Source organism: Camelus bactrianus, chromosome 23 (genome assembly GCF_048773025.1).
Source record: "Camelus bactrianus isolate YW-2024 breed Bactrian camel chromosome 23, ASM4877302v1, whole genome shotgun sequence".
Classification (NCBI taxonomy): Eukaryota; Metazoa; Chordata; class Mammalia; order Artiodactyla; family Camelidae; genus Camelus; species Camelus bactrianus.
The window spans coordinates 629,230-645,287 of record NC_133561.1 but is presented as its reverse complement, the minus strand read 5'-3'; the positions used below and the strand labels follow the sequence as shown (position 1 = coordinate 645,287).

Sequence of the window (16,058 nt, the reverse complement as noted above, 5' to 3'; positions counted from 1 at the left end):
CGCCGCCGGGCCAGGCCCCGCCCCGCCCGCCCGCCCGCCCGGCATCGCTGGCGCCGCGGAGTCAAGATGGAGGAGTACGCGCGCGAGCCCTGGTGAGCCTGCCCGACCCTCTGCCCGCCGCCCGGCCTCCGTCCCCGCCCGGCCTCCCAGGCGCAGGGCGCCCTCAGTCTCAGGCTCTGGGGCAGAGAGCACGCAGGCCTGAGCGGCCGGCTCCTCGGACGGGGCCGCGCGGTGACCTTGCGGCGGATGGAGGGCGCCCGGGCTCGGCTGTGCCCTGCAGCCCGACGGGTCGGGAGCAGCCCCTCCGCCCGCCGCCCACCCTGACTCGCCCCGCGTGGGGGAGGGAAGCTGGCCCGAGAGGACGGCGTGCGGTGCTGGGGCGCTCCGGTGGGCAGGCGTTACGGGAGTGCGGAGGGAGTAGCGCGCCCGCTGACCGCGGACGCGAGCCCGTCGTTCCGCGTTTACCGGGGGATGGGGGGCTCTGCGCCCGCACGGGGCCCCAGGAATGAGGGCACCACGGGGTCAGGCGCGTACTCCCTCTGGGGGCACGAGGCAAAACCAGCTCTCGTCACCGGGGTCGTCACCGGTGTTCCCCGTCAGCGCGCGCCACGGTGCCCTCAAGCTGTGCGGAAGGGCCAGGGCTTTGCGTTATTGCCTTGCCAGCACTAACCACGTTGCCTGCTTTGTGCTGCCCCCGCCCCTCGAAATGAGACGCAGCGTATGTTTCAGGGCTCCCAGCTCCTTAAAATTACCTTCTCCAGAGGTAGTGACCCCTTCCTGGGTGGTGCGCAGGTATGCAGGACCCTGTGCACTGTTGCCGACTGCTCTCGGGTATGTCATGACACAGCTCAGCAGCAGGGGAAGTTATTTGGGTTAAAGATGTTACGAGAAACGTAAATTTTCATCTCCTAACGTATTAAGTGCCCCTTCGCTTTCTCTTAGTCCTGAAGCAGTACCATCGGTTGTCTGTTGTGTGCTCAGAACTACTTGGATCTTGTGGGCCACCCGTTTCTGAAGTCATCCAAGCGTCTTTCCCCTTCCTCTGCACCCCCACCCCAACCCCACATGCAGTCTGAATTCTTCCGCACTCCCGCCTTTCACTTCCTGTTAGGACCTTACCTGGCCTCCTTAATGTCTTGTACAGTAGCTTCCTCAGTGCTTTCCTTTCCTCCAGCCTTTAATGCGTCATAGGTACGTAATTGTCCTAAACACCTTTCAGTTATGTTTTCTCTTCAAAAGCCTTAGTCTGTAGGATGTAGTGAAAAGAATCTGGGGGCTTTGGAGTACTAGATGTGTATTTAAATTGGCTCTACTAGTCATTACCCGTGTGCCCTTGGGCAGGTTACTGAGCCTCTGTTCATCTGTAAAACGGAGAGGAGACAGGAATACTCTTTTCCAAAGGTAAAGGATGAGGGATTCTGTAAGAAAAAGCTCTCAAGGCACTGCTTCTCAAACTTCTACAGTGAAATCAAGTCACCTGTGGACCGTGTTAAATAGTGAACGGATTTAGTAGGTTCTGGGTGGGACCTCCCAGGAGTGCAGTTTAACAAGCTCCCAGGTGTTGCTGATTCTGCTTTTAGGACGGCAGAAGCAGGCTGACAGTAGGAGCCTCTGCGTGAGGCTGTGGTTCTTCACAAGCTCCCGACTTGTCTTACGCTTGGAAGGGACAAGGTGTTTTGGCTTCATTCAGCGTTTTGCATTCTGTTTGGCAAAGTCAGAAACTACTCGTTCAGGGTCTCCAGTGGCAACGATGCGCTGAGCTCACAAGTTACTTGAGCAGCTGGGTTGCCCACAGGCTTGACCCTTGAGACCAGAAGAAATGTTTATTCACAGTGAGCTGAAGATGAATTTAGCTATTCACAGACTTTTATAAGCCACACTGCTAGGACAGCAGTTCTGTTCTAATGAGCTTACCCAGATTTCACTGAGCCGCATAAGTTAGGGTGCTGCGTTGGAAGCTGAGTTTACGAGTTTCACCTCTGATTAATGGGTATTAGAGAATACGATGTGCTAAATGTATCATACAAACTGCAGCTGCAAATGCTCTGCACCTGTTGAATCTTCGGTCTTCGGTCTTTGGTCTCGGCTTCCAATTTTGCTGCAGCGGGAGAGTTTACCTTCCTCCCCAGGAGGCTGGATCCCCATCGCTGATGATAGTGTAATTTTCCACATGCTTATTTATTTGCTTTGGGGCAGTGTGGGACTCAGAATAGATACACCAGCAGCTGAGCGAGTGAATAAAGTGCTGTAAACAGGCAGGACCTAAAGCCAGTTCCATTCCCTCTCGCTTAGGTGGCTTCAGCCGAATAGACAGAATGTGTTCAGATGTTCCTGGCTGTGGTGGGCCCTGCCGTGGAATCTGTTGTGTCCCTGCTGGGTTAGCAGAGAGGGTCTTATGGTTCATAAATGAGAAATACAGCCTTCTTTTTCTTCCCCCACTAGTCCCTGGCGAATCGTGGACGACTGCGGTGGAGCCTTTACAATGGGAACCATAGGTGGTGGTATCTTTCAGGCACTCAAAGGCTTTCGCAATTCTCCGGTGGTAAGTGGCTGAAGGGTCCCATGTTGTCATCTCTCGAAACCTAGGTTTGCTCATCACTCAGGCCCCATCACTGGGTTGGAGATGTACTATATTTCTAATATATTTTAGTTTTCTTTGGTTTCCTTATAGGGAGTAAACCACAGACTACGAGGGAGTTTGACAGCTGTTAAAACAAGGGCCCCGCAGCTGGGAGGTAAGTAGAGTTTTTCCATTTGTACTCCAGACAATTTCTTTCCCATTTTTTGGAAGATGAAGTTCTGTTTTTTTCCTTTTTAAGATTATACCACTTAGACATTTTACTTTGGCCTAAATAAAAGCTTGTCACAGCTTAACATCTCTGAAGGGCCTTGATTTATGATTTCCTTGGAAGGTTAACCTGAATTGTTGCATCCTACTGAAAATAAGTCTGTCCTTCAAACGCTCGGTGGTGTTTTGTTTTTCCCTCTTAATCCAGAAGGCAGACAGTGTGCCTACAGCTCGGGTTTGTGAGAGTCAGAGGTGGTAGCTTCGGGGCTGCGTCACGCCGAGGAGAATGAGCTGAAGGGCTGAGGTTCGTGAGAGAGGGGCTGTAAGGCTGGCTTTGGACACGATGCCGAGGTCGGTGCCACAGCGGAGAAGGCTGTGTTCCTCCCGCTGTTTGAACTTGGTTATTCAGAAGCTGGGAGAAGAGATGGTGAGAAAGCCTGGAGGTTGTCTTCGCCTGTAAAGGTACCGTCAGGCTGAAGAGACCATGTGTACCGCGTGGTAACGACGTGGTGCTTTCAGTTCTTCTGAGTGAGTCTGTGCGTCGGAAGAAGTGGTTGTTGTTTTTAGCAGAGAGTAGCTAGTATCGAATGTTCATTGAGTGCAGGCTGTGCGCCCAGCACTCTGCTGAGGCTTTCACAGGATATTGGACTTCATCCTCAGCAACATGAGAGGTAGTTATTTCGCCATCTTCCAGCGAGGAAGCTGAGGGTTGAAGTGATGGTCTTCGCTCTGTAGTGATTGCATAGCCTGGAAAGTCAGTGTGACCAGTTTTCCTGTGTCTTAACGGTTGCTGTGTTGTTCGGGGATGCTACGTGCTGTCAGAGTCCATGCCAAATCCCAAGCCTCCACGTAGGCGGTGGTCCTGTGGGTTTTGCAGGCTTTTGAGAGGACACATCTGTCACAAGCATTTTCAGTGACTAAGAAAACAATCAGGTGACTAACAGGCATGAAGAGCCTACGGAGCCCAGAGGACTGAATGTAGTGAGGCCCTGGGACCGAGGAGATCGGAGTGAGTGTGAGTGAGTGTGGACTTCGGGAGCAGCGGGTCAGTGTTGGGCCGTCAGTTGAGACAGGGGCACAGCACTCAAGTCAGATGCTCCGTGTGGGGAACAGGCTGTGGGGTGTTCGGGAACTCTGCCGTCTTCACAGCTTGTCTGTAACTCCAAAACTAGTCTAAAATTAAAGGTTTGTTTAAAACAACAATTGGGGTGGAATGGAGGGAGAGTATGTCACAGTGCCGGTGAGCTGGGACCATTCATTTCAAATCCTGGGAATCGGCCTTTTTAAGGAAACCACTGAGTGATCTTTATGAAGTCTTGACTTTTAAAAACACTGGATGGCATTTTCAGTTTAGTTCAATGAGCATTTGCTGAGCTTCCGGTTAAGATCCCAGGAAATGCAGTCATAATTGTGTCCTGAGAAGTCTTACATTCTCATAGCAGAAATACGAGGTGCTTTGATGTGTCTGCCTTACTCTTCAGGCACTTCCTTGCACTTGGGACGAGGTGCTCCAGGCTCATCCTGTGTGCTCCCCCCACCCCCGCCCCGGCCCAGCTGTAGAGGCAGCCGTTTCCCCAAGGAGCCCTGGTTCCTTTCGGTTGAGGGTGGTATTTAGAAGCCAAAGTCTGGACACAGAGTGTATTGTGACTGTTGGGTGTTGCAGTTCCCAGGCCTTCTTTGTAGCAGAGCTTAGGAATGTGTGCGTGTATGTATGTGAACACACGCTAACCCCGTCCATATACGTGCACAGGTTTTATCCATACATGTGTACATACTGGAAATCACAAGTTCACACTGATAAACCTCTAAAGTCGATCCAGCCCACAGGTCCATTCTTCTCTTTTCATATGAACATCTTCCTTCTTGCCCCACTTTGGCTGTGGCACCTGGTGGCAGGCCACCCATCCACGTGGACACAGGGACGCTCCATGCCCTGAGTGTCCTTCCTGTGGGCTCACCTTCCACCTTCGTCCGTCACCGTAGCTCACCCCGTGCCATGCTTGGGACTGTGGAGGTTTCCGACTCTTGCGAAGGAGTGGGAGGGCCTTGCTTGAGGAAGCAGGAAATTCTAGCGTCCCTTCCCTGGGCGCCACTGCTCCCCCAGGGCGCAGAACCGCTGGATCAGAAGAAAGGGCTGCTTTACTTTCGTGTCGTGTGTGATGTCTAGCACTGGACAGAAACAAGGAGGCTCATGCGTATTTGAACTGGTTGTATCAGCCAGATTTCACCCCCAGCGTGACGGCTGGAGAGGAGCGCTGGTGACAGTCTTGCTCAGACCTGGGCGTGGCCCTCACGCACACGCCCGGCAGCCATGAGGTTTCAGAGGGGAAGGAACAGCGTGCCTGGGGCTCCCCTGCCATCTTCCTCCTCTCCCTCGTCCTGGCACGCACGAGAACTCTTCCTGTAGTGCACGTCGTGTGTGTTCAGTGGAGAAGATTTAGAAAATAAAGCAAAGCATAGCAAAATTAAGTCACCTGTTACCTGTCACCAGAGGTGCCGGTGATGAAATCTTGATGTTGTCTTTCTCGATTTTGCGTGTACTTAAGTGTATGTATGTGTGGGTGGATGTTATTTTATGAAATTGTGACTGTTTAGGAAGCATTTACAGGCAAAGTAGCCTGATTTGGGGTGGTTGCAGGTTTCATACTTGAGGAATGAAGGCTAGAAAGGAGAGCGGAAAGGTGCCCTCCATTCCCGTGTTTTCCCACAACTCTGGTCGCTTGTACCCCTCACTTGCGTCAGCGTGTATTGGCTTCCACCTGTAACACGTTCCACAACAGCTGGCTTTCCTGCTCCTGCTGGTGGTTTTCATGGAGCAGATGCTCTGCGGCTCTTAACTGAAGAGAAGGAAAACGGGGCAGGTAGAGCTCTGAGGAAGGAGAGGGAGAAGGAAGGAGGGGCTTCTGAACAGACGCGTGGTTCTGGGGGGCGAGCGTGTGCCCCTGACTCTCAGGCCTGGCTTGGGGACTGCGGATTCCCAGCGGGGCAGCGCAAGCCCAGCTGCGTTGAAGACACATGCATTCTGGCTTTTGTTCAGTGCTTGTTCAGGCCTGTCTGCATGTGTTTGTTTAAGAGTGTGAGGTTTTAAGACTACAGTGTATTGTTATTTAAACTTATGTTTTTGTTTGTTTTAATTTTTTTGTTAAATTATTTTTAGGAGGGAGGTAATTAGGTTTATTTATTTGTCTATTTTTTAATAGAGGTGCTAGGAATCAAACCCAGGACCTCACGCATGCTAAGCATGTGCTCTACCACTTTAGCTATACCCTCCCCCCCAAACTTATGTTTGATTGTAACATTTTAAATCTAAGATACAAAAATGAAACTTTGTTTTTAAATAAAACAGGTAGTTTTGCAGTTTGGGGCGGTCTCTTCTCCATGATTGATTGCAGCATGGTTCAAGTCAGAGGGAAGGAAGACCCCTGGAACCCCATCACCAGTGGTGCCCTGACCGGGGCCATCCTGGCAGCCAGAAGTAAGCAGTCATGCCGACACACACGGTCATCTTGGTTTAGTGACACCCATGACGCGTAACACTGAGTGTTGCATCGTCTGGGAAAGTGTGAGTGCGTGTGATCTGGGGGAGCTGTAAAGGGTCTCTGGATGTGGCGTGTTTGCGAACAGAGAGCTTGGGCTCCAACCGTAACCCCCGTGGCCAGGGAGCAGTGCGGCTTCCCGCCCTGCGCTGACGTTCGTGGCTGGTTCACCACACCTTTGTGCCTGGGCTTCCTCTCCAGCCTCTGGAATTAATGGGGTCCTGGCCACATAGCCTTGTTCTGAGTAAAGAGCCTAGAGCCATCTTTTGGAGCAACCCGGAATTCGTCTGGGCTTAGTAGGCCAGCCAGGGGTCAGCATGCTTCCTCTGCACAGGGCCTAGGAGTCGGAGTGTTGGGCCCTGTGGGCTGAGGGGCTGCGTCCTGGCCGCTCAGCTCTGCACCGGCCCCGACAGCAGCGGCGGCAGTGCAGACGTGTATGGCGGGGCTGCCCCCGTAGCACGTGGCCCACGTGGACAGTGAGCTGGCTGGGACCAGGTCTTGGCCAGCGAGTGGGAGGTTTGGGAGGGCAGTGGCAGGGAGCTGTCCAGACAGCTCTTTCCTTTGTTACACCTGACATCAAACTGGATTCCTGCCAAAGTAACCTCTCTGTCACCACTGTGCCAGATGGACCAGTGGCCATGGCCGGGTCAGCCGTGATGGGCGGCGTTCTCCTCGCTCTGATCGAAGGAGCCGGCATCCTGTTGACGAGATTTGCCTCTGCGCAGTTCCCCAGTGGTGAGTCTCCTCTGCCCGGCGCCGCGGCTCGAGCGTCCTGGCGTGGCTTCCTGGCGTGTAAAGAGAAGGTCTGCCTCGTGTATCAGTGCGCAGGGACTGAGCACGGGCGTGCGCCCGTCAGACGGGGTGGGCGCGCGTGCAGTTAGCCGTGTTTAATCACAGCAGCCCAAGTGCTGCGGCCCGAGGATTGCCTTTGACCTCTCCTTAGTGTTCTCAGTTTTATCGTCTGAGACATGCTGATCACTTTGGAGGTGCTTGAGGAGAGGGCCTTGAGGTGTGACAGTGGCAGCAGGCAGGCGACAGCTTATGCCCGCACGTGTGTGGGCCCCATCCCAGGCACAGGGCAGCGGGTGTGGCACCAGCTTCCCAGCAGCAGAGGAGGTGGTCTGGTCGCTTTGCTCGCCTTGGAGAAAGTGGGCAGCGAGGGAGAAGGCAGCTGGTGGTGAGGGGTCACCGCAGGGTTGGAAGGTAGAGCTTTCTGAGAAGTTGGTGATGTACTTTGTTGGAGGATTTTCTGTTGCCCTCTCCCCGCAGGCCGTCACACACGGTCCTGGAGCATCTGCTCAGAGGTTAGCGTGTGAAGTTTGTCACTGAGAAAACACCGGTTGTCTGCTTGGGACTGTTCCTTGCCTTTGGAGGAAGCAGGAGACACAGGGTCACAGTCGGACAGTAGGGCCTGGCGTTTGTGGGGGGACACGCGGAATAGTGAGACACACTGAGAGTTATTTTTGGAGCTCGGAGAAGATTCAGCCTAGAGTTAGGAGTAGGTCATGGCTCCCAGTTTGACTTGATCCTCCCGAGGCCCCGAGTGAGAGGTTCAGTGTGTTCTGGGCACGGTGTTCCCAGGCCCCACTCGCCAGGTGCCCGTGCGGTGACCTGCAGGCCCCTGGGCCTGTTCCCCGGGTTCCTGTTTCTCAGTCGTTACTTGGGTGTTAGCCCTGTCGTGATGGCCACTCTCCGTTTGGCTTTTTGGTTTGTTTAACCCTTTAGTGGGAAAGACTTCACATAAGACATCAGGAAAGCTCCATGTTTTCAGAACTAAAACAAGATCTTGGTCACATTGTCTTAACGGGATTTAGCCTCGTGTAGTTGCTTTAAGCTTTTTTCCTCAGAGGGAAAGAAGTGTTTTATCTTAGACAGGAGATGTGTTTCCAAAAACCTGGGGGGGTGGGGGGGGTCTTTGAAAAATTAATCAGGTTTTTCAAATTAGCTTACACGTGAAAGTTCTTAAACAGTGAGGAAAACCACTCACAACTGTGTCTAAATGACGACAGTGGTTATCCGTAGCTTTGTCTTTTTCACCCGCTGTCTTCTCAGGCTGGCGGTGATGAACGGGTGCTGTTTTCATAGTAAAAACTGACGTGACTGGAGCACTGGAAAGCCCTCTTTGTCCCTTCCAGATACTTGCAGTCTGCCTCCGTTTCCCTGAGGAAGGCATGATTGCTCCCATTCAGGTCTTTTCAAAGGAGCCGCAGTTTCTCCTTGTTCAGAGATGAAACACGGAGGCCCCTGCTCTGCAGGCCGGGGCGGGCTGTCCCTGCGTCAGAGCCCGGTCCACACTGACTTGGTCATGTAGGTGCATCTCGGGGTCCTCTTGAGACGCAGCGCCTGCGCTGCAGATTTAAAATCGCTGCTGAGGACACGGCAGGCGGGCGCTTCCGTCCAGCCCTGACCTGCAGCTTGTTTGGCAGTTGCTCTGCAGCCTGAGCGTTGCTTCCTGCCTTGATGAGCCCACCTGCCACCCCTGGCAGGGCTGAGGGTGCGGCTCTCTCCAGGCGCAGGGATTCGGGCCCAGCTCTGACGTGGCACCTGCTTCGGTCGAGCTGACTGATTCGCTCCCTCCGGGGTCTGGTTCTTGTAAACGACATGACAGCCAGGTGGTGTCTCCGTTCTCCTTCACCACAGGTCCTGTCTTTGCTGAAGACGCTGCCCAGGGGCCTGTAGCCCAGCTGCCGCCCTCGCCCTTCGGAGACCACCGGCAGTATCAGTAGGACCTCGCTCCCGGGGCTCCTTCGTGGAGCGTGCGGCGGTTTCAGAATGGACCTGGGGAGACCGAGCTGCAGTCTGTTTTAAGCCCCAGGTGGGAGAGCTGTGGCCATGGAGGCTCTGAAGAGACACCCAGCACCTTTTCTACTTAGAGGAGCACGGGCGGGGGTGGGAGCTGGAAGGAGAGCACACATACTTACACTTGGATTGCGCTTGTGATCAGAGTGACAGCCTAGCGTCGTTCGTGGAAGCATGGCGCGTGCCGAGAAGACGAGGGACCACACAGCAAACTGTCATTCCGCGGGGCTTCTCTGCCTGGTCTTGCTCTCTTAGTCAAACAATAAACAGCGCCTGGAGATGGCTGGTTCTTTCAGGCTCAGCTGCGGAGCGCTCCCTCCAGCCCCGCAGACTGCCCGGGACGTGGGCCCCGCCGACGGCGGGTGGGCAGTGGTGGGGCGGCCTCTGCGGCTGCCACTACCAGGCGCTGCCAGGTACGCGTCCTCTTGGCTTTGGGTATCAGGACAGCGCTCTTTACCTCCGGGATGGCTGTGTCTTGACTCTGAACCCTCTGAAACCTGGCTGGAAAGAGCTTCCTTCCAGCGCACCCCGTTCTGTCTGGGAAGGATCAAGGGGGCACAGCAGCACTGGGGGTGGTGTTCACTGCATCCTGGGAAGGAACACAGGCTGTTTTTGATGAGCTGCAAGTCCCCTGAAGCTGCTCTTCATCCAGGGGGTATTTGGGGTCTGGTTGAGCCTGGAAGACGAATTGGCACTTCCGAATGGGCCGTTTTGCTGATTGTATTGGGAGTGACCTGCAGCCTTCCAGAAGGCAGGCTGTTGTTACCCGCCCACCTGTGTGTGAGACGGAGAACCAAGGCCGCGTGGGTGGTGAGCACACACTGACATTCCACTCAACGCCAGACACGCAGTAAGCGTTTAATTGCTAATGCTGGGTTACTTTGTGTGGGGTAAAATATCCATAAAATAATACTTAAAATTTTAACCATTTGTAAGTGTACAGCTGAGTGGAATTTAAACGCAGTCACAGTGTTGTAACCATCACCGTCATGTGAACCAAGACTGATCATCGCCGGCATAAACTTAGTTCCCGCTGGACAGTAACTTCCAGTAATGGTAGTTCTGTTTAACTTCTTGAGGAACCACCAAACTTTCCCACAGCGGCTGCCCCATTTTACATTCCCACCAGCAGTGCACAGGGTTCCCAGTTTCTCCACATCCTCGCCAACACCTGTTATTTTCATAAAAAAAAAGATAGCCATCTAGCGCAGGCAAGGCTGTGCATGGTGGTTGGGGCGGCGTTGCCCCCTTGACAAGTGGCGCCGTGCCTGTTGGCCGTTTGTGTGTTTGCAGCATTTGCCTTCCAGCCCAGAGCTCTTAATTTCCAGTCGTAAACACAAGATGTTCATCAGAAGAACAGTTCAAGGCTGAGGGTATGTTGAACTGCAGAGAAAATGCTTTATATTTCTTAAGGCCTCCTCAATTTGTTCTCCTAAGTGCTGTATTGCTTTGGAAAGTTAAGTTGCTTTCTTGTGAATTCTGACTCTGCGGGGAGTGTACATGTGATGGTGGCATGATTTTGCCATTTCATCGGTTAACTCTTGAGTGTCTTCAGCTTAGCGTACCGGAAGCAATCCTCGGCTGCAGACGAATTTTCTGAATTAGGGGTGGCCTGGAAAAAGACGGAGAATCAGTTCTTTTTGAAGAGGTTGACATTTAATTCTACCCTATGCAGGACAGCAGGTGGAAATCCCTAAGGCCTTTCCAGTTGACCCCGAGGCTGCTGGCTGCCCTTCTGTGTGGTGGATAAAAGATGCCCCCTTCTCCTCGGGAGAGGCTCTGCCCTGCGAAGAGCTGTCTGTCCACCTTGCTGCTACAGCTTGTTCTGAAGGCAGTGCTCAAACCACCTGACGCGCCCCGTGTGGCGCTGGAGGAGGGAGGTAAACGGGAGACCAAGCACCGTTGTCCTGGCACAGGTGTTCAGGCCCCCCATCTGCCTGCCCTCTGTATTTTGCGGGCACATTCCTGGGTCTGAGGTCTCCCCCCACCCCGTATTTTGCGGGCACATTCCTGGGTCTGAGGTCCCCATTCCTGGGTCTGAGGTCCCCACTCGTCCCCTCCCGGTCCTGGGGTCATGCTCAGCCCAGCAAGGGCACGTTGTGTGGGGCTGGTGCTCATCTGTTTTCTCTGCCCTCCCCTTTGTACCCAGTTTCCCAATGAGAGTATCAGCCTGTAAAGCTGAGGCTCGCAGTGGGCTCCATGGATGCTCCTGGCGGCTCTGCATGGCGCTCGTGTCGCCACGTGCGTATCCATCTGTCCCCCCACTTCTTGAGGAAACTGAAAGTTTACGACACTCACTGATGAGCTTTATAGGATATGGTTTTAAGTTTAGCAAATAATAGAAAGGTAGGTAAATTCTAATAAATATCTTAAAATAGTGATTTGAAATGTTTAATAAATATTCTAAAACAAATTCTGGTATGCTCGAGCCCAGAATAAAATGTGAAATAACCAAATTGTTCTAATTACCAAAATAAATGTCTGCAGAAACAAGCAGACAGGAAGGAGGCTTCCCTCAGCCCCTTTGTGGAATGGTGGAGTTAGTTCCTCACCTGAAGGTTGAAATGCCCATCAGGAAGGTCCCGTCTGTTTCTCCCCTTTTTCCCGTGGATTCTGATGCTTTGTGTGAAACCGGCACGTGATCATGAACTTCTGAGCCAGGGCTGGAAGACGAGGGGGTTCAGCTGCACCTGCTGCTGGAAGTGCGTCTGTTTCATGTGTGGAAAGTCTGCGGATCGTGACACCGCGGTCACAGCTCCACCCCGTGGCGGGCTGGGTTCAGAACTCTGTCTAAATCTGCTCCGTCTCCGGGGCAGCGGGCTGAGGGGCATCCTCCTGGACCCTGGCCACACCCGCTTGCCGTGGCCGTGCTGCCGTCTTGCTGCTGCTGAGCAGCTGTGGTGTAGACCCTGTGCAGCCAACACAGGAGAGGCAGGGAGGACCCTCGTTTTGTGACAGGTACTCCGTAAACATCGGGCAGGTGACCAGATTCCTATATGCAGATGTGTCTGTGCCCAGTTTGAAAGTCTGAAGCTTTTTAAAGAAATACATTCAGGCATACACATGTAATTTTTGAAAATCCATGTACCGTCCACACACCACAAGGAGTGAACCCTCCTCCCGGAGTTGGGGCCTTCTTTGTACAGCTCCCCAGTCTCATGCACCAGCCTCCCCTCAACAATTAACTGCCCCCCTGAATTTGGTGCTTATCACTCCCATGTATTTCCTTGTGTTTTTAATTCATCGTTTTAATTTGAGATAATCTGAGCTTTACAGAAAAACTGCAAAAATAGAGTTCAGAACACCTTCCACGCAGCCTCCCCGCCCGCTACCGTGCGCTCGCGTAGGCAGAGCGCAGCCAGCACGGCTGCCTTGTGCACATGCTCCCCTCAGCTGAGCCACAGGCTGCGTTTGGACCCTGCTCTTCCCCATAACGTCCCTTGTCTGTTTTGGGGTCCAGCACGCTGTCCCATGTCTCAGGGTCGTCCTGTCCCCTCCCATCTGGGCAGTCCTCAGCCTTCCCTTGTTTGTGGCCTTGATTCTGGTGAGAAGTAGAGATGGCTCTTTTGAAGACACCCTCAGTTTAGGTTTGTCTGCTATTTTCTCCTAAAGTTGTGTGTTCTCGGGTGGTGGGCCCCCCTCTGTGTGCCCCCTCTTCAGGCCAGGGCAGATGGTGTCTGTGTGAACCGTTGCTGGTGAGGGTGACCTTGAACACTTGATTCCGGTCATGTCTGCAGGCTTTATCCACCGTAAAATTACTATTTTCCATTTTTGTAATTAATATCCGAGGGGAGATACTTTGAAATTATGCAAATATGTTTTTTGCTTACCCTTTTGCCCACTGATTTTGGCACTGGAGTTCTAGTGGTGATTTCCTGTTTTCTCATTCCCTCTACCTGTGTTAGTTGGAGTTTGCTGTAGGGGAGAGTTGTCCTCTCTGGCCTCTCTCTCACTTGTTTACTCAGCTGCGTGTCCATGTCGGCGTGGACTCGCTGGTGCTCGAGTTATTTGGGGCTGTAATCCAGCTCTGTTGCTGCTTGTTTGCCCGGGTGGTTCTAACTGTGGCCACTGGGGACTCTTAGGTTAGCTCTGAGGCCCTTTTAGCATACTTTTTGTTACTGTTTTTTATTCTTTTACTACTTCATTATTTCCCAGTATCACAAGATGCTCCAGCTCATCTTCTGTGTTTCTTGCCCCAGCCCTGGAGTCAGTCTCTTCTCCAAGGAGCCCTAGTTCCTTCTACTAGAGAATAGTGTTTAGAAATCCAAATCTGGGTGTTAACTGTACTCATTCCTACAGGGGTGTCACTGCTGCTCGTCCCATCCAGTGGGAAGGCATGTAACGTACTAACCGCGCACATGCACTTCTGTGTTCATTCCTGGGTCTGTCCACGTGTGTATAGGACAAAAACCACGAGCCCCTCCAGCTCCCATCCAGCAGCCCAGGCTCGGCAGTAGCTCTCTCTCCTTGTTTGTAACTGTAAGAAGCCTTGTTCTCATTATCTACAATAATTTACTTATTTGTTTAGGGTAATTTCAGAATTGCTGAGCCATGACTCTGTGAAAAGCAAATTTGCTTTTCAGTGCAGGTTTGTTTTGTGGCCCAGAATATGGCCTGTTTGGTGAATGTTCCATGTGAACTTGAGGAAAACGTGTTCTGATATTGTTTGATAAATGCCAGTTAGGTCTGGTTGGTCGGTAGCATTGTTCAGACCTTCTGTATCTGTATTGATTTTCTGTCCACTTGTTCTCTTATCGAGAGACACGTGTGGAATCTCCAGCTGTAATTGTGGATTTGGCTATTTTCCCTTTCAGTTCTATCCGTTTTTGCCTCATGACTTGAAGCTCTGTTGTAAGTGAAATAACACATTTAGGATTGTACATTTTGGGGGAATTGACCCCTTTACCATTATATGAAATCCCTCTTTATCTTTTATAATATTTCTTACTCTGAAGTTTTCTTTGATATTAATATAGCTACTCCAACTTTGTTTTGCTTAGTGTTTGCTTAGTTTTATATCTTTTTTCCTTCTTTTATTTTAACTTATGTCTTTATGTTTAAAGTTTTTTGTAGACAATGTATAGTTGGTGCCTTTCTCTGTTACTATAACAATCTCTTACCTCTGACTGTTGTATTTTTGCGATTCACATTTAATGTGATTATTGATATTTGTGGATTTAAATGTATTCTCTTGTAAGCTGTTTTCTTTTTTGCACTTTTCAATTTTATTAGGTAACACTGATACAATTTGACTGCATATATATAATGTATTTCATGTAAATACAGATATACAATATACTGTACATATTTTTAAAAATTTACATATATGTACTATTCATTGTTTCTAAGAACAGTTTAGAACTTTAGCTTTTTATGTATTTATTTTACAATATCATTTTTTTAATTGAAGTACTGTTGATATACAATATTATATGTTACAGGTATACAATATAATGATTCACAATTTTTAAAGGTTATACTCTGTTTGTAGTTATTATAAAGTATTGGCTATCTTCCCCATGTGGTACAACACATCCTTGTAACTTATTTTATACCTGATAGTTTGTACCTCTTAATCCTCCAGAAAGTAATACAACATTTTAAATCAACTGTACTTCAATTAAAAAGCAAACAAACAACCCATTTAACATATGGGCAGAAGAACTGAATAGACATTTTTCCAAAAGAGGGAATGCAGATGGCCAACAGGAACATGAAAAGTTGCTCAACATCACTAATACCAGGAAAATGCAAATCAAAATCACAATGAGACACGGTCTCACGCCTGTCAGAATGGCCAGCATCAAAAAGAACACAAATAACAAATGTTGGCGAGGATGTGGAGAAAAGGGAACCCTTGTACGCTGTTGGTAGGAATGCAAATTGGTGCAGCCACCATGGAAAACAATATGGAGGTTTCTCAAAAGCCTAAAAATAGAAGCACCATGTGACCCAGCAGTTCCACTCCTGGGCATATATCAGAGAAAAACAAAAGCATTAATTCAAAAAGATACATCCACTGTGCTATTAATAGCAGCACTATTTACAATCGCCAAGACGTGGGAGCATCCTGAGTGCACATCAATAGATGAATGGGTAAAAAAGATGCAGCATACATGTGCAATGGAATACAACTCACCCATAAAAAAGAAGGCTATTTTGCCATTTGCAGCCCTTCATTCACTTTTTTTTTCTTCACTTCAAATACCTGAGTTTTATAACTGGCATAAACATTTCCATTGCATCAAAAACAACAAAATACCTAGAAATAAACTTAACCAAGGAGATTACCTATGCTCTGAAAACTGTAAACCATTGATGAAGGAAATTGATCTTGTGTTCTTGGATTGGAAGAATCAACATTATTAAAATGGCCGTACTACCCAAAGCAATCTACAGATCCAGTGCAACCTCTGTCAAAGTACTCATGACTTTTTTCACAGAACTGGAACAAACAATTCCACAATTTACATGGAACCATAAAAGACCCTGAACTGCCAAAGCAATCCTTTTTTTTTTTTTGGCACGGGGCAGTGGGGATTAGATTGACTGATTGATTTGAATGGAGGTGCTGGGGATTGAACCCAGGTCCTTGTGCACGCTAGGCACGTACTCTACCACTGAGCTACGCTCTCCCTCACCAACAAAGCAATTTTGTAGGTTTTTTTTTTTTTTTAATCTTTTTTCTTACGGTTTGGTGACTAGAGAAGTTTCTTTAACATTTGCTGTAAAGCTGGTTTGGTGGTGCTGAAATCTTTTAGGTTTTGTTAATCTGTGAAGCTTTTGATTTCTCCATCAAATCTGAGCGAGAGCCTTGCTGGATAGAGTGTTCTTGGTTGTAAGTTTCCCCCTTGCATCACTTTAAGTATGTTGTGCCATCCCTTCTGGCCTGTAGAGTTTATGCTGAAAAGTCAGCTGAAACCTTATGAGAGTTC

General features: G+C 50.4%; 1 protein-coding gene across 1 annotated transcript; it reads left to right on the top strand.

The window, feature by feature from the left end:
* Nucleotides 1-14: 14 nt before the first annotated feature.
* TIMM17A (translocase of inner mitochondrial membrane 17A) lies at nucleotides 15-9,406 on the top strand. The gene is made up of 6 exons (XM_074351500.1): nucleotides 15-92; nucleotides 2,443-2,542; nucleotides 2,672-2,735; nucleotides 6,135-6,263; nucleotides 6,949-7,059; nucleotides 8,965-9,406. The coding sequence occupies exons 1-6, from the start codon at nucleotides 67-69 to the stop codon at nucleotides 9,048-9,050; spliced, it is 516 nt and encodes a 171-aa protein (XP_074207601.1). The 5' UTR covers nucleotides 15-66; the 3' UTR covers nucleotides 9,051-9,406.
* Nucleotides 9,407-16,058: the final 6,652 nt, after the last annotated feature.